At 36.8% G+C, this 24,126-nt stretch overlaps 1 protein-coding gene across 3 annotated transcripts in view; it reads right to left on the reverse strand.

The window, feature by feature from the left end:
• The window catches only part of SLC12A6 (solute carrier family 12 member 6), a 119,054-nt gene that overhangs the window by 3,847 nt on the left and 91,081 nt on the right, over positions 1-24,126 (reverse strand). For all 3 annotated transcript variants that reach the window (XM_044665145.1, XM_044665144.1, XM_044665146.1), the window contains 19 exons: positions 20,879-20,933; positions 20,383-20,513; positions 19,252-19,493; positions 16,630-16,841; positions 15,617-15,778; positions 15,334-15,432; positions 14,901-14,958; positions 13,086-13,260; positions 12,379-12,497; positions 11,201-11,299; positions 10,249-10,368; positions 7,568-7,672; positions 7,009-7,177; positions 5,719-5,914; positions 4,699-4,868; positions 3,859-3,990; positions 3,117-3,224; positions 2,653-2,837; positions 601-734 (listed from right to left, as the gene is read on the reverse strand). In XM_044665145.1, the coding sequence (XP_044521080.1) occupies positions 601-734; positions 2,653-2,837; positions 3,117-3,224; positions 3,859-3,990; positions 4,699-4,868; positions 5,719-5,914; positions 7,009-7,177; positions 7,568-7,672; positions 10,249-10,368; positions 11,201-11,299; positions 12,379-12,497; positions 13,086-13,260; positions 14,901-14,958; positions 15,334-15,432; positions 15,617-15,778; positions 16,630-16,841; positions 19,252-19,493; positions 20,383-20,513; positions 20,879-20,933 (2,671 nt within the window). The remainder of the gene's footprint in view (positions 1-600; positions 735-2,652; positions 2,838-3,116; positions 3,225-3,858; positions 3,991-4,698; positions 4,869-5,718; positions 5,915-7,008; positions 7,178-7,567; positions 7,673-10,248; positions 10,369-11,200; positions 11,300-12,378; positions 12,498-13,085; positions 13,261-14,900; positions 14,959-15,333; positions 15,433-15,616; positions 15,779-16,629; positions 16,842-19,251; positions 19,494-20,382; positions 20,514-20,878; positions 20,934-24,126) is intronic.

Genomic DNA, 24,126 nt, shown 5'->3' on the forward strand with positions numbered 1-24,126 from the left:
TGTGACCCTGGGCAAGTCACTTGACCCCCATTGCCCACCCTTACCACTCTTCCACCTATCAGCCAATACACAGAAGTTAAGGGTTAAAAAAAAAAAAAAGAAGAAGAGCAGTAAGGGCTAGGCAATGGGGGGAGGGGGAGAGTAAGTGATTTGCCCAGTGTCCCAAAGCAAGGAAGTGTCTGAGGCCACATTTGAACACAGGACCTCCTGTTTCTAGGCCTGGCTCTCAATCCACTGAGCCACTTGGCTGCTCCCTCCAACATTTTTAATACAAGTTTCCAATATTGATGTGACTTCTATCATATCCCCTTCCCCATCAAAAGCTCTTGCATCTTCTCCCAGTGAGTTGATCTAGTGGGTAAAGGGCTCAAAGAATATTGAAGGCCCACAGGGTATCCAAAACAATTATTCCTTGTTTGCAGATGGGTAAAAGAACTGTTTTCCTTCAGATATATAAAGCTTTATAAAATCTCCACCTTATAAGTCTTTGTTAAATAACTTTAGCAGAGACAAGAATTTGGAGCATATTGAATTATTTTTTAGTCACATAGCCATCATATCTATGTCCAAGGGAAAGAATATAGCACTTGGAAAGGATACAATTCTCATCACCTTCAGGGTTTCGCGGTGGCCCTGGCATGTTCAACAATACCAACTTTGCTTCATGGGACTTGTTGACAATCACCTCATTCAGTTTTACTGCAGTGTGCATCCTCCTCACATTAGACTGATCCCTGTGGGGAGGGAACAAAACACAAATAGAGGTAGTCTAGGAGAGAGAGAAATTAGTTTAAATAGTCAATTTGTATGGCCTTTGTATGGAGAATGGTAATGTGGTAAATGGGGTCAAAACTAATTTGGAGCTGATATTATACCACCAGTTTGTACTTCTCTTGCTTTTTTCTCCTGAGCACCTCAGAAATATACCATATTTAATTTTCTCTAGATTTTAGGGCAATATATTGTTTTGCTTCCAAATGATCCAAGGCCAGCTTTACTGGAAGAGGATGGAAAAAGGCAAGAAGAGGGGAGAAAAGAAGAAAGATTTCAATTACTCATTTAGTTTCTTTTCCCAGCATTCCCCTGGTCAAGTAATAAATCTCCTTTACCTATTTTTACAGACCTGTATTACAAAAGTTGAAAAATTATATTTCAAGTCATGTGATAAATAATTGGGGAATTAAAAACCAAAATTTATATCTTAACAGCAAGACTGATCTGTCCATCTCCCCTAAAAATACAGAAAGGTTAAAGGAAAGATAGTCCATGTTTGTATCTTTTTTATATCACCATAAATTCCAAGCTGGGAAACAATACATTTAAAGTCAAATGCCAAATTATTCAAGCACTAGTTACTCAGTTCATGGATTATCTAGATGCCTATGGCTACTTTTGTAGGCAATTCAGTTTCCCAATCAATATATAATGACATTAAGTTATGTTAACACCCTAAATTCTTTCACCATCACTTGCTAATTTTTTATCAGCAGTTTGTTGCCAGTGACAGCTTTGTGGGAAAGGGAGCATGGTAGATGCCTATGTGTTCTTAGTAATCTTTTGTTTCTACCTCGATTTAAACACCATTGCAAGTCTTTCAGACATTTTTTCTGAGACTAGCTAAGGTACAGTGTAAAAAGCACAGTGGAAAGTAGTCAAAGAATTTGGATACAGATTCCATCTCTGACACCTACAAACTCTATGACCTTCACCAAGTCACATTAGCAAAGTAGGCAGCCCTCTAACATCCCTTCCTGGTCTAAAGTGATGATCCCATAATACATTTTCCATCCTTTAAGCCTTTATTTTACATGTTTAGACAGATGAGAGTTAGTAGATGGCCAGATCCCATGTAGGGAGAGGACTATCCAGTGATCCAATACCCATTCAAAGTAACATGTCAGATTGAAAAAGGTTGATAAATACCAGGCTATTTTTTTTTTATTGCTCAACAGCATCTTAACCAGAAAGTAAAATTCCAAACAAAACTTAAAAGCTTTGGTGAAAGGTTTTTGGTTTGCAGTAAGTACTAAGGGATAAATAGTTGGCATAATCAGCCAATTCCAATTGTATTAGTTACTGTCAATTGTCATGAATTAGGAATATTATTCAGTTGTTTCAGTAGTGTCCATTGTAGTTCAGCTGGCAAAGATACTGGAGTAATTAGCCATTTTCTTCTCCAATACATTTTACAGATGAGGAAACTGAAGCAAACAGGGCCCAGAGTCACACAGCCTATAATAAGTGGCTGAATCTGAATTCATATCTTCCTGACTTCAGCACTCTGTCTAGTAGGACATCTAGCTGTTCATGAATTTAGGAATAGTAATAAATTAAAAATATAGAAAAGGAGTACATTTTCAACTAGATCATGATATTGAGTATGAATATCTGTGGTCCTATTCCAGGGGTCTGGTGGCAGGATTCAATTTTAGTAGATGTTTAAACTCTCTTTTATTACTTTTGGTTTGTGTTGGGATTCTAGAGGACAGATTCTAGAAAACAATTCTAAGCCTTGAAAATTTGTAAGCAATCTGTAAAGAGAGCTATGAGCTACACTAAGGGCCTAGATGTTTGAATTACTTCATAAGGAAGGATAGACGTATTGCTCTCTTATTAGCTTAGTTATTATATTAATCTCACTGAGAAGCTTACGGTCTCATGTTGAGCAGGTCCTGGAATCCCTCTAATGTCTTGGATTTATGTCCCCGGGATGCCATGTACTTGTCCTTTGTCCAAGTCATGTGCACTTTTTCCTGATAGGTCTCTGTTTCTTCATCCTCATCAGAGCCAATGCTGGTAAGGCGTAGCATTGAATTCCGATCTTTCACCAACTGTGCCTGGGGGAGGTCCAACATGAATATAATTCCATGTTCAATTTTTTCCCACATCTTAAATCTGCACAAATTCCAGAGGTCAAGAAAAGATCCCTCCTTCACTTAATGGCTACCCCAAACACCACAGAAGAATAGTCTGAATAGTTGACTCCATAGTGGGCAGTGGAAGAGACTGTTAACTCCTGAATTTGCCACCTTTTGAGAATAAAATGAAATGCCACATCTGCTCAGTGGCTAAATTTTCATGCAGTTAATAAGAAGGAATTGATGCAAGGTTCTTACCTCTCGATCTCGCTCTGTTTTGGAGAGCCGCATGTGCCGTAGCATCTGAGATCTTTGCTCCATCATCAGAGTGCGCTCATAGGTATAAGCTGATATGTCACTGTCGTGCTGCCAGGGAAATACCATGCCGAGGAAGCAGTAAGTACAAAAGAGAAAAAGAAAACTAATTCATTTCTGTGTTTCAAATTTAGTAGTGGTGGTGAAGGCAGAAAGCTTAACTGTGTGGTCACCTAAATTCCCATGAACTAATAACTGTGGTCAACTGAATTCCCATCCTGATCTTAAAGGGCCAGTTAATAGCAGAAGAGAGAGTAAATTACTCAAAGGTAGCTACATAGTTAAATCAATGTTCAATCTAGGTATAAAGCCCATTCATGGTCTGGACCTGGTAAGTCTTTACCCCAATCACTGCAGGTATCTCTTTGACACAAACACAGGGTACATGGCTAGTGTTCTTTTAATTGCTTGAATAAAACAAGATATGTTCATTTAAAACAGGCATCTGTAAATTGTGATAAAATTAAATCCACCAGGTAAAAAACTGGCAAAAACATAGAGCCACCAAAAAAAGGGAGGAAAAAGATATTCTGTTTAGGACATTAAAGTTTTGCTGCAGCTATCAACATTCCTGGATCATTGTGAACAGGTCCATGAAACAGAGATACTACCAAAACTGGAGGTTCAGAGGTTGGGGATAAATGGAGACAATTTTCATTCTTTTCCTCAGACTCTAGTATCTCACCATCTCTACCACTTCCACTTCTGCCTCAATTCGGAGGTGATACAGGAAGGTAGCCAGATCCTTCTTCATCTGGATGCTATTGTCTTCTAATTGAGCTACTGTAAAGATACGGATGGCACACTTACGCCAAACCTAGGAAAACAAACACACACACAATCATGAGATATGAAAACAGGAGCTTCTACACAGCAATAGGATAGAGACCATAGAAATAGTTCTACCATGATACTCATTCTTGACATCCTACTTATAGCTGCAGGGTATTAAGATTATTCAAACAAATTAACTAGGCCTTTACAAACAAAATTATTATTGAAGAAAAATTCTGGCAAAAATGAGAAAGATTGTCTTACTACAGGAAAAATGGCAGTTTTGTACAATTTAATGTAATGGCTATTTGAATCATTACATAAAATCTAGTTTTTGAAAATTTTCAATTTACCTAATCTTACCAAAAAGATAAGCAACACTGATACTTGTGTATTCTAGTATTCAAGGTCCTACTTAATGTAAATAATTTAAGTTTTCCTAGGATGGATGTTTTGCTAACTTTTTCTCTTAAGGATTCTGATAAAAAGAACTTTTCCATCCTCTTTCTACTAGTTGCTTTTATTTCCCTAAGAGACAGGGAGATACAAAATATAAAAATAACTATTTTCAGAAAGGGGAAAATGAACTGAAGGGTTTACTTTCTGAATCAGGGGTAATGTCTGCCCATTTTGAATTAAGTCTCAAAAGCTCCACTCAAACCAAAGAAGAGGGATGAGGCTAAAGAGACTGGACAAATGGTAGGCAAGAAAGAAAAGCAAACAGAGTGGCCTAAAGGTTGCCTGGGTGTACCTTATGCTGTTTAAGTAGAAATGGTAAGAGCATGAGCATCCCCCCATCATGTACAATCCACCACACATCAATGTTGCCCTCAGCAAATGGTTCCACATTACTGGGAAAGAAGGAAACATTTTTGGCTACCAGTAGGGCAAGATGGGCAGCTGTTGTTACCCGAACTGTACCTGGAGAAAGAACAGAAAAAAGAATCAGAACTGATAAGTCAAGCAATCTTTGTATTTTTTCTGTCTTTTAAGTGATCACTATTAGGGAAAGGATAATGACTTAATTTTTATATTCACATAACAAGGACTAAAAAAAAAAATCCCCATTAACATGTGACCACCATGTGCTGTCTTAATGATATGATGAAATGCTCTGAAAAATCTGTCACTGGCTAGCCATAAGCAAGCCTCATGTAGAGAATCACAATGTTACTGTATTTTGGGGGAACTGGGAATCAATAAGGAAATGTGAGGGGCTGCTGGTGGTGAAGCAGAATACCACTGTACAAAAACCATTAGGATAGAAATTCATAATTGAAAACCTGGAAATATAAGAATTACATATTAGGAGAATATTCTTAGTGGAAGCATTTTGTAAATTCTGCAGGGGAAAAGCATTTCACATGCAAAATAAGATCAAAGGGAGGAGAGAGGTGGTGATGTTGAGTCAGCCTACAATACAAGGCATGGAGTCAGAAAGGCTTAAGTTTCCGGAGTTCAAATCTGGCCTCAGACACTTACTAGCTATGTGACCCTGGGCAAGTCACTTAACTCTCTTTGCCTTAGTCTCCTCAAATGTAAAATGAACTGGAGAAAGAAATGGCAAACCATTCCATTATCTTTACCAAGAAAATACCAGATGGGTTCATGATGAGTCAGACATGTCTGAAAAAAATGACTGGACAACAAAAGTATTATGTCTGAGTCTCAGCAATACAATGGTCTCCATTTCAGAAGACAGAGAGGGAGGATAGGGTGCAATTGCAATTTTTGCTTAATTGCTTGGGAAAAGATGAGGGATGCTCTTTACCAATGAAAGTCTTCCAGGCACGGGCGTCTTCACTCTGACGCCAGCCATTGGGCCAACCCATCACCACAGTGTTGTGTTTCATGCCCCCAAGGCCACATGACTGGATGAGATGGGAGATACCCTCCCTCAGTTTGGCTGCTACCACCAGCTGGCAGAAACCCTTCACTTTCTCTGCCTCCATCAGGTGTTTGATGGTCTGAAAGAAACACAGGAAATGTTCCTCATCAGCCTTGTCCACCGGATGGTATGGCTTTTTGTTTGCTTTGTATTTCCAGTCTCTAAGCAAGACCTATTTCTTCCACAAGACATTGATATAAGCCTATTTTACCTAACTTACTCAATTGATTCTTATCATTCTTTGACCCTCCCCATCTCCAAATATTTAGCACTTCTATGTGCATCTCTATATCCAAAATTGATTGTATTTCAGTTTATGTGTTTCTCTGTCATTCTTTCCTTCACTAACCACCAATTATTTGGAAACACAGTATCTTCTGTACAATCCATGTTGTCTGAGTAGGATGAGTTACCTAGTGGGAATGTTCTTTTTTCTTCTCATACCCAGGAATAACAATTCAGATTATAGTACAATCCCACCCCATTCTTTCTCTTAGAGTCCTCTTTCTTTCATTTTCCTTCTTTCAAATAATGGCACTTCCTTATAACATCTGTTGAAATGTTTTTGGCACAGTTTTACATTTAAACTCCTTTCTCTCTTGGGTTCTTACAATACCTGGGAACACTGGTACAAAAAGTAGACTTGATCTACTCAAAGTCACAGAGCAAGTCAATAGTATAACAGGATTAGAAATGGGTGGCTTTGATTACTTAACCAGAGGGTTCTTCATGAGGGCTTTTTTAAAGAGAAAATAAAAACTTTATCACTAGTTACTAGTAAGAAGGTTGAACAACTGCACTGAATTCTTCATTCCAAGATTGAGGATATTTTGAAGGAACAGATTTCATATACATATTTTCCCTCAAAACACAAAAATCAGTAAAGAAGAATTTCCTGGGAAACCCATCTCTATGACTATAATTTGCTCATCTTTTTACAATGACATAACTTGGATACTTGCCAACATTTTAAATGCAAGAGGTGGCTTTTGTTACGTGCCTCATCTCAATCATATGGGCAAACCCAGGAGTAGAATCATAATTATTAAGAGCCAGAGCAGTTTTCTGAGAAGATAACTTCCTAAATGCCTTAGAATTAATTTTTAAAACTGACAATCAACTTTGCAATGTACCATAAGTATAAATTCAGTTAGACCATATCCCTTTTCTTACCTGCTCAGCAGCTAATGCCTCACCATAGTTCTCCAGGAAGTTTCCCACAAGAACAGAGCCAACAATGGTGAGACCTTTGCCAGCTTTGAGCTGTGAGGCAAAAGTTAGGAGGCGAGGATGCTTAACATGTAAGTCCTCATCTAGTTTCAGCATCACTAGCAACTGAGGCCTATGCAAAAGGGAGAAAGGAAAAATAAATAATAGAAAAAAACCCTGTGAAATATAATATAAATGAGAGAGCCAGGCCTGGAGTCAGGAGGCCCTGGTTCAAAGCTGGCCTCAGGCACTTACTGTGTGACCTGGAAAAATCACTTAACTCCAAATGCCTAAGCCTTACTACTCTTCTGCCTTGGAACTGACAATTAGTATTGATTCAAAGATAGAAAGTAAGGTTTTTTTTGTTTTTGTCATTTAAGATTATCTAAATGAAAGGGAATAGAGTTAGAATGGTTCATGGCAAATCTATTATCCTAATTTCCTGCTTGCTGTCTTTCTTATATCAAAGTCATTTACTGAATACTTATGTGCTATAACCCTCTACTCATGCATTCCACTTTACCTCCAATTCTTTGTGTGTGGAGGTCCTTCCTCTAGCCGTAGTAGGGCAAATCGAGCTGCACTCAGAGACAGTCCCCGAATCCCATCACCCCATTCTTTCTCAGCCCTGTGTTAAAGACAAAATGAAAGGAGATTGGTATAAACTAAGTAAAATCCAATTTCCAAATTAAACATTTAGCTAAGAATGAATATAATGTACTCTGCCACCATTCTACCCTGACTATGAATTGATAATATCATTCTTTACTAGTAATCATTATGCATTGTGAAAATGGACAGTATATAAATATGGCCAACTGGGTCATTCACTCATTTCTTTCATATAATAGTAGCTGCTTAGCAACCACAAATAAAACAGGGGTTGAGATGATGAAATTAAAATAAATCATGCATTTTAGCTGATAGTGAAAGGAAAATGCGATTGAATAGGATCCCCAATTAGAGTATTTACCAACATCTGACAGCACCCATTGTGGTAGCAAAAAAACTGGAAATAAACTGGGTGCTCACTGACTGGGGAAGATGAACATATGGTGGCATTTTAATTTAAAGGAATACTACTGTACTATAAGTAAAGAAGAATATAAGAAATTAAAAAAAACATTGTAACATTTTTGTAAACTAAGGAAGACTAAAGAGTGTAAAACCAAGAGAACAATGTGTTCAGAGACTATAATAATGAAAATGAATACAGCATTAAAATACCACCAGGAAAGGAAAAGGAAAGGAAAGAGAAAGAGGAGGGGGCTATAGGTGTGGAATACTACATACACTGTCAGATTTCATCACCTTATTGGTTGAATTCTCAAATGGGAAGAGAGGGAAGGCATATTAGGAAGCAATTCTAGCTATTAAAAAATTTTTTTTGGGAAAAAATATCTGCTGAAATTTTAGATGATTTTGGAATTAGGGACATGCTTTCTTTTATTTCAGACATAACCTAGAATATTACAGAATGTAAATCAAATCTACTTATATGTCTGCCTTTTTTTTTTACTTTTGATACATCATCAATCAGAAACATTCTTTTGGTTGTTTTCCCTAGCTAATTCATACTTACCTACCCATTCACTTTTATTACTTCTCCTTGTGATCCAAAAGCATCTACAAGATTCCTGACAGAATTGGAGTTTGTGGTATCTATTTAACTGAACCTAAAAAGCCTGGCTTCATTAAAAGTCTGCTTTAATTGACTGTGGGTTTTTTTTTAATACTATCTTTAATTAATTTAGAACATTTTTCTATGGTGACAGGATTCATGTTCTATCCTTCCCCTCCTCCAACCACCTCCCATAGCTGATGCACAATTCCACTGGGTTTTACATGTGTCATTGATCAAGACCTATTTCCATATTATTGATATTTGCACTAGGGTGCTCATTTTGAGTCAATATCCCTAATTATATCCCCATTCACCCATGTGATCAGGCACTTGTTTTTCTTCTGTGTTTCTACTCCTATAGTTCTTCCTCTAAATGTGGGTAGCATTCTTTCTCATGGTTCCTTCATAGTTGTCCTGGTTCATTGCATTGTTGCTAGGAGAGAATTCCATTACATTTGATTTTTACCACAGTGTATCCGTCTCTGTGTACAATGTTCTCCTGGTTCTGCTCTTTTTACTCTCTGCATCAATTCCTGGAGGTCATTCCAGTTCATTTACATGGAATTCCTCCAGTTCATTATTCCTTTGAGCACAATAGTATTCCATCACCAACAGGTACCACAATTTGTTCAGCCATTCCCCAACTGAAGGGCATACCCTCGTTTTCCAGTTTTTTGCCACCACAAAGAGAGTGGCTATAAAAATTTTTTATATGTCTTTTTCCTTGTGATCTCTTTGGGGTATAAACCCAGAAGTGGCATGGCTGGATCAAAGAGCAGGCAATCTTTTATCGCTCCTTGGGCATAGTTCCAAATTGCCATCTAGAATGGTTGGGTCAATTCACAACTCCACCAGCAATTAATGTTCCAATTTTGCCACATCCCCTCCAACATTCATTATTCTACCCTGCCGTCATTTTAGCCAATCTGTTAGGTGTGAGGTGGTACCTCAGAGTTGTTTTGATTTGCATTTCTCTAATTATTAGAGATTTAGAGCACTTTTTCATGTGTTTATTGATGGTTTTGATTTCTTTATCTGAAAATTGCCTATTCATGTCCCTTGCCCATTTATCAATTGGGGAATGATCTGATTTTTTGTACAATTGATTTATTTCCTTATAAATTTGAGTAATTAGACTTTTTTCAGAGATTTTTGTTATAAAGATTTTTTTCCCAGTTTGTTGCTTCCCTTCTGATTTTGTTTGCATTGGTTTTGTTTGTACAAAACCTTTTTAATTTAATGTAATCAAAATTATTTATTGTACAGTTTGTAATTTTTTTCTAACTCTTGCTTGGTCTTAAAATCTTTCCTTTCCCAAAGATCTGAGAAATATACTATTTTGTGTTCACCTAATTTGCTTATAGTTTCCTTCTTTATATTCAAGTCATTCACCCACACTGAGTTTATCTTGGTATAGGGTATGAGATGTTGATCTAAACCTAATTTCTCCCATATTGTTTTGCAATTTTCCCAGCAGTTATTGTAATCAACTGTGTTAAATACTTATATATCCAAAGTTTTAACATTTATAGCGTCTAAGTCCAAACTCACAAATTGTCATTTCTGTGGTAGTGACTCACCCTTGGTACTCAATGTACTTGTAGATCATACCAGCTATCACCATGGCCACAATGGCATAATACCAAGATGAAATGAACATTAGGGCCACACAAATGCTCATGCCCATGAAGGAGAGTGCCCTACAAAATAAAAAAAAATTTTTTTTAGCAGCTCAAAAAAGGTACATAGTAATGAGGACTGATCTCAATGCTATAAAGTCTACATGATCACTGAAATCTTTATTGGCAAAACAGAGATATGATTTGTAAAATCAGCAGAAGAATTTTTTAAATTGACAGTTCAGTGGAGGTAGTGTTCATATTAGGAATTCCTATGCTGAAATAACAGATTCATATCCCCTTTCCTCCAAAAGATTTATTCTGATGATTCCTAGATGCTCTGTGAAGATGCCAACAAGGGGAGGGAGTTCCATTAATTTTGGTAGTTTACAGGTAGGAAAATTGTGGTAAATAGTGTTGTTTTTTTTTTTCATAAAAATAAACCAATTATTATTGATTACAAAATACCACAACATCTAAGAATTTAGCTTGGAAAGGTAAAAGAGAGAGAATGGTAATTTGAAGGACAGTGAAATCAACTGGGGAGTTCTGGGCTTACTTAAATGAAGAGAGCTTTAAGAGAGAGGAGTAACTGATAAAGCTTAAGAAAAAGATGGTATGCAATGTAGCAAAAAATAAGATGGTGAGAGCCCAAGGAGAGGACAGTGGAGGAGCCTTTCTATGATCTTTGGGAAGGGAGAGAAAATGGTTAGAAAGGAAATACCCACAAAGATTGCTAGAATTTTTGTTTGATGATGCTGAAACTGACTGTGATTAATTCTTAGGGCTATTAGGGAAGGGACTTTAGGTAACTGAATATCTGAAAATAGCTTGTGTGATAGTATTTAGTTTCTAGTTATATAATTTGACGAGTTGTTCTCTCCAAATTTTAAGACAAGAAAAGCAAACTTGCCAGTGGTAGTAGCGGAATCGGGGTCTCCAATTGGGTGTTCGAAGCAGAGTCTGCAAGGCACATGCCAGATTCACAAAGAGGTAACACATCAAGAAAAACCTGGAGGAATGAGAAGAATATTTATTAGCATGGTTACCCAAGTATGCTAAAAGTAACGTAACTCCCTTAATGCATTTCAGTGTGATTAATAATAACATAACTAAGAGCTGAGGGAAAAGATATTTAATTAAATTAATGCTTCATTTTTATTGCAAGGTTTACACAAATACTGAGTATGAGGTTCACTGTTATTCTTATGAACAGAACTCAAGCAATATCCTTCATGTCCTACTCTCACTATTCTCAAAACACTATAATTTGTTAGGACTTATGCTGAGTAAAAGAATATCTTAAATGCAAATTTTTATCCTAAAGAGCATAATAATTAAAATAACAGAGTAATACCATGAAATAAGAACATATTATATAGTCTGTTGGTTGGTGACTAACTGAAATAGACCTGAGGCCCATGATGTATATACACAGACACAACAAACTCCTTCCATCCAGGAGCATAGACACTTTAATCTTTTATGCAAGAAATAAGTTAGGGCCTCATCTTGCCCACTCTGAGGCAGGGTATAATTTAGTTCATCTGCTAAGAATGAATGTAAGTTTATAAGTTTTTTTAAATTTTTTAATCATTTATTAATATTCATTTTTAACATGGTTACATGATTCATGCTCCTACTTTCCCCTTCACCCCCCGCTCTCCCCCCACCCATGGCCGACACACATTTCCACTGGTTTTATCATGTGTCCTTGTTCAAGACCTATTTCCAAATTGTTGTTAGTTGCATTGGTGTGGTAGTTTCGAGTCCACATCCCCAATCATGTCCTCCTCAGCCCATGTGTTCAAGCATTTGTTTTTCTTATATGTTTCCTCTCCTGTAGTTCTTCCTCTGAATGTGGGTAGCATCTTTACCATAAATCCCTCAGAGCTGTCCTGTGTCATTGCATTGCTGCTGGTACAGAAGTCCATTAAGTTTATAAGTTTTAAGAAACAATTTTACTACCTTTATTGTGGATCAGTAAAAATTTATATTGGATCCATGTCTGTCAGCTGATAAATGAATAACAGTGTTATATGATTTTATTAAAAAAAAGAAAATATAAAGCACATATTGGCTATTAATTACATGGAAAGGATTGGGGCCACGAGATCCAGGGAAGCAATGAGGATCCCCAGTTCCGCAATGACAGCAGTAAGAAGTAAGGCCCAGGTAGGCTCCCCATTAGCTTTGCTGTGTCCAAAAACCTACAGTAAGAAAACAGATGACAAACTTAAGAAATGAGGTCTTACTGAATGGGGTAAAAAGCTTTATTAAAATTACCTATGGCAGCTATACCACTCACTATACTGTCATAATTTAGTTATTATACAATATTAAAGATTCATGTAATTATTTGAAACTAAAGAAGATGATGGAATCTTAAGGGGTATGGTTTCATATAATCTCCAATAAAGAAGTATGCTGGTGTGAAGAGAAAGGAAGGAAACACATTATAGAGCACATAGTATGTGCCAGAAACTGTGCTAAAGCTTCTCAAGCATTATGTCATTTAATCCTCACAATAAACCTGAAAGATACTATTACTATCTCTACTTTAGAGTTCAGGAAACTGAGGTAAAGAGAGTGTGAGAAATGGAAATCAGAAATGTAAAAAGGGGATGAGTCTTTTGTTATGAGCCCTAGTTTGTCCCATGTTATTTAAGTAGTAATCCTAAAATCCACGAAAGACATTTTTGACATATTTTTCAAAAGTCATACTACCAGGAGGAATATAATTACACTATGCAGAATGAGAGAGTATGTGGAAAGAAGAATCTTTAAGAGTCTCTTACCCGAAGGAATGGTATGATGTTGTCCTTGGCAATAGCCTGTAGCAGCCTTGGGGCACCAGTGAGGCTCTGTAGTCCAGCTCCACAGGTAGAAAAGAAGGAACCAATAACAATGACCCATGGAGATGGCCAGGATAAGGTACCTACTACTAAATTTCCTTTCACTGCATCTCCAAACCTAAGAGAAAAGTCAAAGGTAGGCAGAAATTTAACTTGTAGGACATTGACAAGTTAAATGATAAAGAGAAATTCTGGCTTTGTCATTAACTAGTCAAGGAATAATGACAATAACATAAATGGAAAGAACAAAAAAAGATTGAAACTGAATGCTATGTTGAGGTATAATGACACAGCTAGACTCCAAAGAAGAGAGATGAGAATGTACTTTCCTTCTTTGTAGAAAGGTAGGGGATTAAGAATATGGAACACTGAATACTGCTGGACTTGAAACATGTGTTATTTCAGTTTTGCTGAATTGCTTTTTCTTTTTTATTATTTGTTATAAAGGATGGCTGTGTGTGTGTATCTATGAGAGAAGGGGAGATATAATAGGAAATGAAAGTGATATTAAAAATATGAATAAGAAATTTTTTAAGTCAGTAAGGTTCCATCTAGTTCTATGATTCCATTAATCTATAAATTCATACCAATTTGCTGTGCTCTTATTGGCCATTTGTCAAGGACTCTCTTCTCCCTTATCTATAAACCTCAAGCCCCTCTTTGACTTCATCTCACTTTCTCCTTCATTCCAGACTCTGATAGTCAAAAAGCCAATCCCTTTCCCTTCTAACCCTAGTAGCTTTGTCCCTGAAATCATTTCTTGTCTGACTCTCCCTCTTTTTGACTTTCAATCTTGCCCTATCTACTGAATTCTTCCTTACTACTTACCAACATGCCCAGATCTCTTATCTAGCCTTAAAAACCTTTCATTTGACCCTGCCATACTCTTAAGCTATTTTCTGTATCTCTCCTCCCCAGCAAAGCCAAACTCCTAGAAAAAAGTTGTCTAGAAAAAGGTGCCTCCCACCTTTGCTCTCATTCACCTTTTAAAGCTTTTGAGTCTGGCTTCTGATCTCATCAATAAAAACTAATTTATCCATAGTTACCAGTGGTTTCTTATTTGCCCCTTCCTCCTCCCAACTAGAGGCCATTAAACATAGAATGAATATTAGATATGCTATAGAGAAAATTCATGCTCAGGTATGGGTTCAACTAGGTGACCTCTGAGGTCATTTTCATTCAGTATTTCTAGCTCCATCCTAATAAATATACTTTACAATATGCTAAACTGTCACTATCCAACCACATATCCTACCAAACATGAATAGCTCTATTTTAACATAAACTAATAGCAACAAACTAATAACTAGCAGAAGTAGTTAATAATTCTGTTAAGCCTTCTTTAGGACTTCCTAATTTACCTGATTTAGACATGTAGTTAGCTCTCATGAGGGAAAGGCCAGAGACACTTGAATGTTTTATCGCTTACCTTCCTACCAGGCCAGGTACTTCTCCCTTTTTGTAGCTTCCTAATAGGTGTGAATATCCTGGAAACCTAGTTTTTCAGATTCATTTAATGCTTTACTGAAGGGCAGCTCCATACCTTACACAACATACAAACCCTTTAAATCTGAGTAAAGTTGGCAGTTAACCTTTAGTTCAACCCCAGTTAGCCTTTTTTGGTACCTGTGACTTAAGAAATACATGTGATAAACATGTTACTGAAGATATTAGGAAGCAACAAGCATTTTTTTAGCGCTTGTTATGTGCCAGGCACTGTGATGATATAACATCATAATAGAAGACCAGAATACTTACTTATCTTGGAGAACAACCCCTTCAATGCAGGCACCAAAGAGGACAACATTACTTAAATCTACATCAGGAATCAAGGAAATTGTCATTCTTCATTGTCAAACGTGAAATAGAATGTTGGTGGCCAGTGCATTTTGCCAAATCCATGCTTCCTCCTTTATAAACTATGAGGAGTTAGATCTTCTAATCCTGTGAATTTATCTTTTGATGTCTCTTTCCTGTTTTCTTTCTTTCTTTTCTTTTTGGGGGTGGGGATGGAGGTGAGGGGAAGAAAGAGGAAAGAGGAGATAAAATGAGACATCCACACCCTATTATGTTTTGGCACTTCCACACTCGTAATAATATGCCCTTATTAGCTGGACAAAAAGTATTAGTTCACCAATTTCTATGGGACATGTGTACCACTGATTCCAAATTAGACCTACGAAAAGGATACAAACAAAAGAGGTGGTCAGGATGGCAAGGATGGTACCAATGGGAATTGATTTCTGAGCATCCTTCAGATCTCCAGACCTGTTTGATCCAGCCATGATACCTAAAGAAAAGATCCAATAAATCAACTCTTTTGGCTACTACAAAGAAAATTTGTCTAGATTCATGCTACTGATTCCATGGGTAAAAAATAAGAAATCCTTAAAACAAAATTTAATCATCTAATTAAATAATTTTCAGGGACTAATCGATAATTTCTATAATTCAGCAGACAGAAACCTGTTTACCTGTGACAGAGGGAAAGAAGATTCCAACCAGGAGAGTGAAGGAAGTGGTAATGTCAACATGCACATAAAACTCATTATTTAAGTTGCCTAAGAAATCAGAAGATTTGGCTGATGGCTTCTCAATTAGCTCTCCTTTTGGCAGATAATTACTCCAAAGATTCTCTGTAGCAGAAATAAGGAAAAGAATAGGAAGCTATTATGGTCAGAAGATTATAATAATAAAAGTTTTTTCAACAACACTCAGTTTTCTCACTTTTTAAATATACATTTTGTTTCTATGAAAGCAAAAAAACCAAACAAACCCACAAAGACCACACCCCACCAAAACAAATATCTTATGTACTTTCTAAAATAGTTTCAAACATAATCTCGCTAACAGCTCTAGTATATCCACATGCAATTATGTCAGACCCAGGAAAGCTGGTTAGAACTGAGTTAAGGAAAGCAAACTGAAGCTGACTGCCTTTGAGCTCCTATTAGTGGTCACTGCTGCTCTACACGCCTCAGTGAGATCAAACTTGCTTACTTGGAAAAAAAAAAGTTGTCATCCAAACCACTTAGTCACTTAGGGAAGGGGTTTCATAGATTTAAATGAGTTGGGAAAACACGTTTGTATGTGGTGACATTACAAGGGTTCCAGTCCAGTTTGCTCATCATTTAGCCCCGCCCCTGGAACTGCAGGAAGAACATTGGCAATTTTAGAAAGAAAACTGAAAACATGATCCTGTTTCCCTGGGTCCCAAAATAATTTGCAGGTTAGCAATAGATTATACCTGTCTCAGGTGGGAGGCAAATGTTAAAACAGACAGCACTCCTGAAGGGAGCTAAGAAATTAAGTTTCTTGTGGTCAAAACCTAAATCGGCTGGAATTAAGAGTTGTTTGCTAAGTTTAAAGAGAAAGAGATCCTAACAGATGGTTCCCAAGGACAATGAAAGGGTATAAAACACTAAAAGTAGCCAGTATTACTTCTACACAAGGGATATTAAATAGCCCTGTTTTGTATCCTACTCACCAATAATGATTCCACTAGCCAATCCAGGGATGCCCTGGATTGATGTGACATTGTTGTGACAAAAGTAGTCATCACAGCTGGCATTGAAGTGGCTAGAGTTACAAAAGAAGCCCCACAATTTTGAAGGGACTGTCATGTTGTTCACTTCCTTAGTCTTTGAACAAGTATCAATTTGTCTTGAAGAAAGAGTCCGGTTGCCCAGCATGCAAACCCTAAAGGGAAAACAAATGGAAAAATGAGAATAGAAAATGAAAAGAGAGCAAAACAAGGTTTTTAAAATGAGAAGATTAAGTTGGATATGGAAAAGAAGTCATTAATAAAAAAGTTTTCATTGCTAATAATAATTATTCATCCCTATTTTTTGTCCTAGGGATGTCACAGATTCGTGACAAAGGGTAATCATTCTTAGCTAATGCCTCCTAAAGAAAGATACCTTGCTAGAATGAAAAGAACAATCCTCTGTGGACCTAGTATATTCCTTGAACTTAAACCTTGATAATAGTGAATCACAGAGTAGCAGGCTTTGAAGGGATCTCAGAGTCCATGTAGTTCAATACTTGTCTCAATATCAGTACCCTCTATATTGTCTCAAACAGAAGCCATCCAACTTTTTTCTGAGGATTTCTAAGTATTACCTTCATATAGCAACTGAAAAATCTGAGGAGAAATTAAGGTACTTGTTGGTGTTTACATAGTCAATGGTTTATAAGAGATAGGATTTGAACGTAGGTGTTCCTGACTCCAGGCTTTATTTACTTATATTGCTATATTGCTCCTCTGGGCAAAAACAAGGAGGTTGGACTAGCTGACTTTTAAAATCTCTTCCTATTCTAAATCATTAAGATTTTGCCTTAGAAGTTTCAACTTGATAATTCCAGAACTTGTTCTTTTTTAACATTCATTTTTATTCTAAGCATAAGCTAAAGATTTAGAGCTGAAAGGGACCTTAAAGGCCAACTCCCTTATTTTACAGATGAGGATCTCAAAATTGTCCAAGGTCACAGAGGTAGCAGCAGGCAGAGCAAGGATTCAAAGAAGAAAATCTAGTACTTTCCCCACCATACTAACTACATTGCTTTAACTTGAATCATTTTGCTTATGAAAAATATTTTTACATTTATGATTTTTCAAAAAGATTCTTAGTGAGGTGGTAACCACAGACTCCCTAGGCAATCCATTCCACTTTTGGGTAGCTCTCATTGAAAGTTATTCCCTATATCAAGCCTAAATCTTCCTCCACACTACAATTCCCATCTATTTTTCCAAGTTCTGTACCCTCCAAGCAGAAGTCTAATAGTTTTCCACATGAGTTTTTCAAATATCTAAAGCAGAAATAAAGAACTTAAATGGTTTTAATTTTTAAACTTTTTTTCTTCCTTTAATCTAGAAAGATCAATACTAACACAAGAATAAATTGCCCATAGTTAAAGTGCCTCTGAAATTGAATATGACTACTATTTACACTAGCAATACAACATCTGAGGACAGATAGAAAAGGAGAACAAAGACAGGGTGGAATTTTCTAAATTGAGCTGTGGGCAGACTAGAGTTGATCACTTACACTCCTACATAAGGAAGTGAACTTATAATTATGGGATAAATCCATTATTATTATCATACAGTATGATAAAATGGGGAAAGGAGAAAGGACTACAGAAGTTGTCTTCCCTAATCTCTCTTTATTCCAGTGCTTTCCCTTTTATTTCCTATTTATTGTGCATATCTTTTGTATATAATTGTTTACATGTTATCTCTCCCATTAGATTGTAAGCTCTTTGAGGGTTGGATTGTTTTTTGTGTCAGTGCTTAGTACAATGCCTGGCACATAGTAGGTGCTTAATAGATGTTTGGTGAATTAATAATGTAAAAAAAAAATCACATCCTTAATCATGGAATGATCCAATTAATTTTTCAAAGACAATCTCTGTTGTAAGAATAGCCACCTTTAACGATATCAGCCTTTAAATGAATACCACTGGTTATAAGTATGGTGAAAATACAACATAGCTAAATACCCATCACTGCTACTAGAAAGTACCTTAAAATATTCATCTTACTGATGGATAAAAAGCATCTGTGCACTCAAAAGTACTATCAACCCATTACCACAGATTACTCTGTATTTTGGAGTCATAAAGCATTGGGTCCAGTACTAAGAACTTCTAAGAACTGCATAATTGAAGCTCAGCTGCTGCCCCTACTCTTCCTGCCCAGGTTTCTAATTTCTAAAAGTGACATAGTAAATTTACCTACTTCACAAGACTGTTAGTAGTAACAGATAAATGGATAAATAATGCATTGCTGCAAATACAAACTGTTCCAGGAACACTACATAATCATTACATCACCACAAGATAAAAAGGCTCCTTATATCTGTCATCAAGAGACGGAATGAACTATTTATTTTATCCTGAGGCTCAATGTCATATTACTAAAATAATAAATTTTATTGGGAGGATTTCTGCCTAGATGTTGAATAAGGCTATATTAGAGGAAGCTCTAAGTGGCATTGCTAGCAACTAAGTCTTGCAGTTAGCATACCATAAGCCCTCTCCAGTTACTCCCTAACACATGGTTCCCCCAACCTCCCTTTCCCCAGGCAGATGAGACATGCAGACATACGGGAAATTTGGAGGGGCAAAGGAAGATTTGATGGCCCCAGCGTAAATGGCCAAGATAGACACAATGACGCAGGCCAAGAAGAGTGAGGCAAACTTGTTCACGTAGCGTACGCCAACAAACACTACCAGCACCATAAGGACCAAGAAGGCTGTGCCATAGACACGCATGTTATTTAGCATGGCTGCTGATTCCTTAAGGGCATCATCACTTCGGAAGATGGCAGCTCGGGGAAAAATGTAGATCTGCCAGGAAGGCAAAGAAAGAGAAAATGAGGTCACTCACATGGAACCAAATAGCTGTGTTACAGCAAACTACATCAATGTTTACATGGTAAGCAGAAAGATACAGAACTAATCTCAAACACTCTTAATGCTAGGGCTAGCTCTCTAAGATGAACTTCAGTTTATCTCTTATATCTGGTTTGTCCATAGTTGTTTGCATGCTGTCTCTCCCATTAAACCACTAGTAGGGCAGGGACTGTTTTTTGCTCTTCTTTACAACCTTTGAGCTTAACAAATGGTACCTCCCAGTACATAATAGCCACTTAATGTTGGTTGACTTGACTTGAGTACTGATCAAATGTGACTGAACCCTTTTAGGCTTTTCTTTTCCAATCTATTTCTGAATTTAAAAGATCTGAAATACCTGGGTATCAAATATCTATGAAGGGTTTTCTTTTTTCCACATGGTCCTGGCTAACTATTCCATTAAAACTACAGAAATGAATTACTACTTTCATTTAAAAAGTTAACTAAAAGGATTACATTGTATTGGTTGCTCTCAAATTTTTTCCATTATGGGAGCAGAAATGATTCAGGAGGTAAAAATGATGAGAGAAATTTGTTTTGCTTCAATCAATTACATTTTGTACAGGGGAAACAAATTCCTGTCTCAGTCTCAAAATTACATGGAAATATAACAAAGGGGGAGGTGAAAATCTATATTTACATTGTCATACCTCCATCCAGTTGACAAAGTTCACAATAAAGACCCTGGAGTTTCAGTGACAGGTTGAAAACCAGTCACTTGGTCATTCTACATAGGCTCTGGAAAATCTTGAGAAAAAGCATTCTGTATTTCACCAGCTGAACCTTCCTACTCAACAGGACATAGCCCAAGACATTAACTCACCAGAAATATCTCAATGGCACCAAGGATGTACATGGCTGCTGCAAAGGTGGTACCAAGGTAGAAGCAGAGGCCTACAGCCCCACCAAACTCTGGGCCTAATGCTCTGGAAATCATGAAGTATGAGCCTCCAGCTAGAATGGCAAAATGAATTTTTTTAAAGGGAATACATACCAGTGAAAATAAAAATACAAAAGAAAGATAAATATAATCTCAAACATCCTGGACTTTATAAGAAACAAATTTCCCACTGGAAGGTCAGTATTATTAAGCCTTCACTGAACAAAAACTAAATAATTTATTCCATATAAAGCAATCAAATTTACCAACTAGCTTCAGAAAAATTAGGTAGAGTTAACAACTACTTTATTTTTTCAGAATTCAGAATTCTAGGATTTCTAGAATTTCTAGAATTCTGAATTCTAGGATTTTATACATAGTAATCAAAGAAGAACACAACCCTACTTCACCACCACCAGAGGGCAAACTGAACACTCACCTGGCACCACACCATTGGTGGCAATGGCACTCATGGAGATAGCAGTTAGCATTGTCTAAGCAAAAGAAAAATGGGAGATCAATAAATAAACATAATACTTTTGAATTACTTTATCCATAACATAAACATACATAAAGCACTTTGCAAACAAAGTGCTATATAAATGTATGGTTATTATTACCTTTTTCCTTATGCATTTCCAAAGCATTTAGACAAGTTTTAGAAAATAATTTACCTAGTACTTAACTATGTATTCTGTTGGGGGAAAAGCTGGCTTCCTCCCTGTGAAGGTAAAGATAAGTAGATGATGCTATTATGAGTATGTTGCCATATTATGATGCAAGTTCTAGTTTCAGGGGTTGTGGTTTTCTTGGGCCTGCTTTTCAGAAACAATTATAGCCTATATGCTATAAAAACCATATGTCTTAAGCTTCAACTCCAAATCAAAGCAGGCTAGCCAGGAATTGGGTTCCTGCCCCCTGAATTGTAGAGTCCTATACAATCTCAGTACTGGGAACAATGATGAATAAGTCTATTAGGTCTCACAATCTGGAGACATGATCACAGCCTCATTACCTAACTTACTAGGGTTAGCCCAAAGCTTTCTTCCTCACATCATAACCATTATCATACTTAACTTAAAAAACAAACTGAATCTGTGACTTCAATTGTTGTTCAGTCATTTCAGATGTGTATCTTTGTGACCTGAGTTGAGGTTTACCATTTCCTTCTCCAGTTCATTTTACCAATGAGGAAACTGAAGCAAATAGAATTAAATGACTTGCCCAGGATCAAACAGCTAGTAAATGTCTGAAGCCAGATTTGAAGTCAGGAAGATGAGTATTCCTGACTCCAGGCCTAGCACTCTATCCATTGTGCCACCTAGCTGCTCCTTCTTATAACACAAAAGATAAAAACTTCACTTAATTTCAGCATGTTTGTAAGTTACTGGCTTATATATTTTGTTACATCATTCTTGTCTATATTCATTCAACAAGACATTTATTAAGCACTTAATATGGACACAAAGACTTAGCTTGGTCACATACAGTAGGTGCTTAATAAATGTTTATTTACTGATTGCAAGGCATTAAACTAGGTGAGGATACGAGGAATTTTAAAAACATTATAAAATCATTGAGGACAGCTACTAACAGTAAAGATGAAAGATACATTAACTATAATAAAAGGCAATATGTAATACTTGAAAATAAGGGAGGTACAAAGCGCCTTGTATTCAGAAGAAGGGATTCAGAGAAGAAAAAAAAACAAACCTTTGGGCTCAAGTAAAGCAATGGTAGTTGGTTGTATGGGTGGGACCTGAAGGATGAACAAAATTTTAACAGGATAAAATGAGGGGACAGGCAGTCCAAGGGGAAGGAACAACACTAACAAAAAGTAGAGGTGGGAAAGTAAGGGACATATTTAGCTCAAAGATATGGTATAGAGAGATGAGTATAGTAAATAAAGCTGAGAAGGTTGATAGATTTTTAGGGATACAAATGGCTTTTGAAATGATAGGATGATAACATTAAAGCTTAAGGGATCTCGGAGACTTTCTGTCACCTATGTCAACACTAATTTAAAGATAAGAAGTTTAAAGATGAGTAAACTAAGGTACAAATAGTTGAAGTGAATTGCCTGAAATCTCTCATATAGACAATGGCAAAAAAAAAAAGACCAGAACTCTGCTTTCCTGGTTCCTAGGTTCATGCTCATACCACTATACTAATAGCTGGGGCCAACCTATGAAGAGTTTAGGAGTTTGTTATTTTGTAGGCAATGAGAAGTCACTGAGGAATTTTTGAAAGAAGAATATTAGGATTGTGTTTCAAAAGACTTTACTTTGGAAGTAGTATGCAGGATGTATTAGAAGAAGAGAGAAATTTAGAGGTAAGTAGGCCAATTAGAGGCTATTAAAATAGCCCAGGCAAGAAATATTGAGGGTCTAAAAAGGCTATGGTCAAAATAGTGGGAAGAAAAATGTAAGAATTAATTTGGGACATATTTCAGAGATAAAATTGGCAGGATTTGACAAGACTGAAAGACTGACAAGACTGGCAGAAGGTTGGCTGTGACTTTCCTTTGGTTCTTTTAAGATTCTGTGCATATTTGTGTAATAATCATTTACTTAGTATAAACAGATTAAGAGTTCAAAGTTACTTTGGAGATGAACTAGTTTGACCCTTTATTTTGTAGATGAAGAAACAGATTAAGTTAAAAATGACATGACTCAGGTCATCCAAGTAGCAGGCAGCAGGGACAAAGCATGAACTCAAAATCTCTGACTATGACGACCTTTATACCATAACAATGTTTCTTCCACTTTTGCTATGACTGTTCCACCACCTTTTCTGGGTACACATTTCCTTGACAGCATCTTTCAATTCATTTCTTAGGAACAAGTTATTGTTGATAATGTCCGCTGGCCTACTTAAATTTGTCAGATATCTTTCTATCAACCTTTCGGGCACTAGAAATTAGGACTGTACAGAGAAGATGACATTCCATGAATTATGATAGTGGAATACGTATTTAAAAAATATTCGTTTTTGCAGTAGAGATTAACTTGGGATCAGTAAAAGCAACATGCAGTGGGGGCAGCTGGGTAGCTCAGTGGATTGAGAACCAGGCCTAGAGACGGGAGGTCCTAGGTTCAAATCTGGCCTCAGACACTTCCCAGCTGTGTGACCCTGGGCAAGTCACTTGACCCCCATTGCCTACCCTTACCACTCTTCTGCCTTGGAGCCAATACACAGTATTGACTCCAAGACGGAAGGTAAGGGTTAAAAAAAAAAAAAAAGCAAAATGCAGTTTCTCAAATGTTATTCTGTTTAATATCTTCCTATCTAATATCTGTGCATTGGCAAAATAACTCAATGAGCAATCTGTTCTTCATTCACTTTTTTTTTTTTAAACACTTACCTTCCATCTTGGAGTCAAGATTTAAAAAAAACCCTTTGTTTCTATCTTAGAATCCATACTAAGTATTGGTTTCAAGGTAGAAGAGTGGTAAGGGCTATGCAATTGGAGTTAAGTGACCTGCCCAAGCTCACAGAGCTATCAAGTATCTGAGTCCAGGTTTGAAACCAGGACTTCCCATCTCTAGGGCTGACTCTCTAACCACTTAGCTACCTACCTGTCCCTTATTTGCTTTTTTTCCCCAGGCAAACTTCTCTTTCTGGTTCTAATACTGGCTCTGCCATTTATAATGTCCTAATATGTAAATGAGACAGATGGACTAGAAA

The sequence above is a fragment of the Gracilinanus agilis genome, chromosome 2, assembly GCF_016433145.1.
Source record: "Gracilinanus agilis isolate LMUSP501 chromosome 2, AgileGrace, whole genome shotgun sequence".
NCBI lineage: Eukaryota > Metazoa > Chordata > Mammalia > Didelphimorphia > Didelphidae > Gracilinanus > Gracilinanus agilis.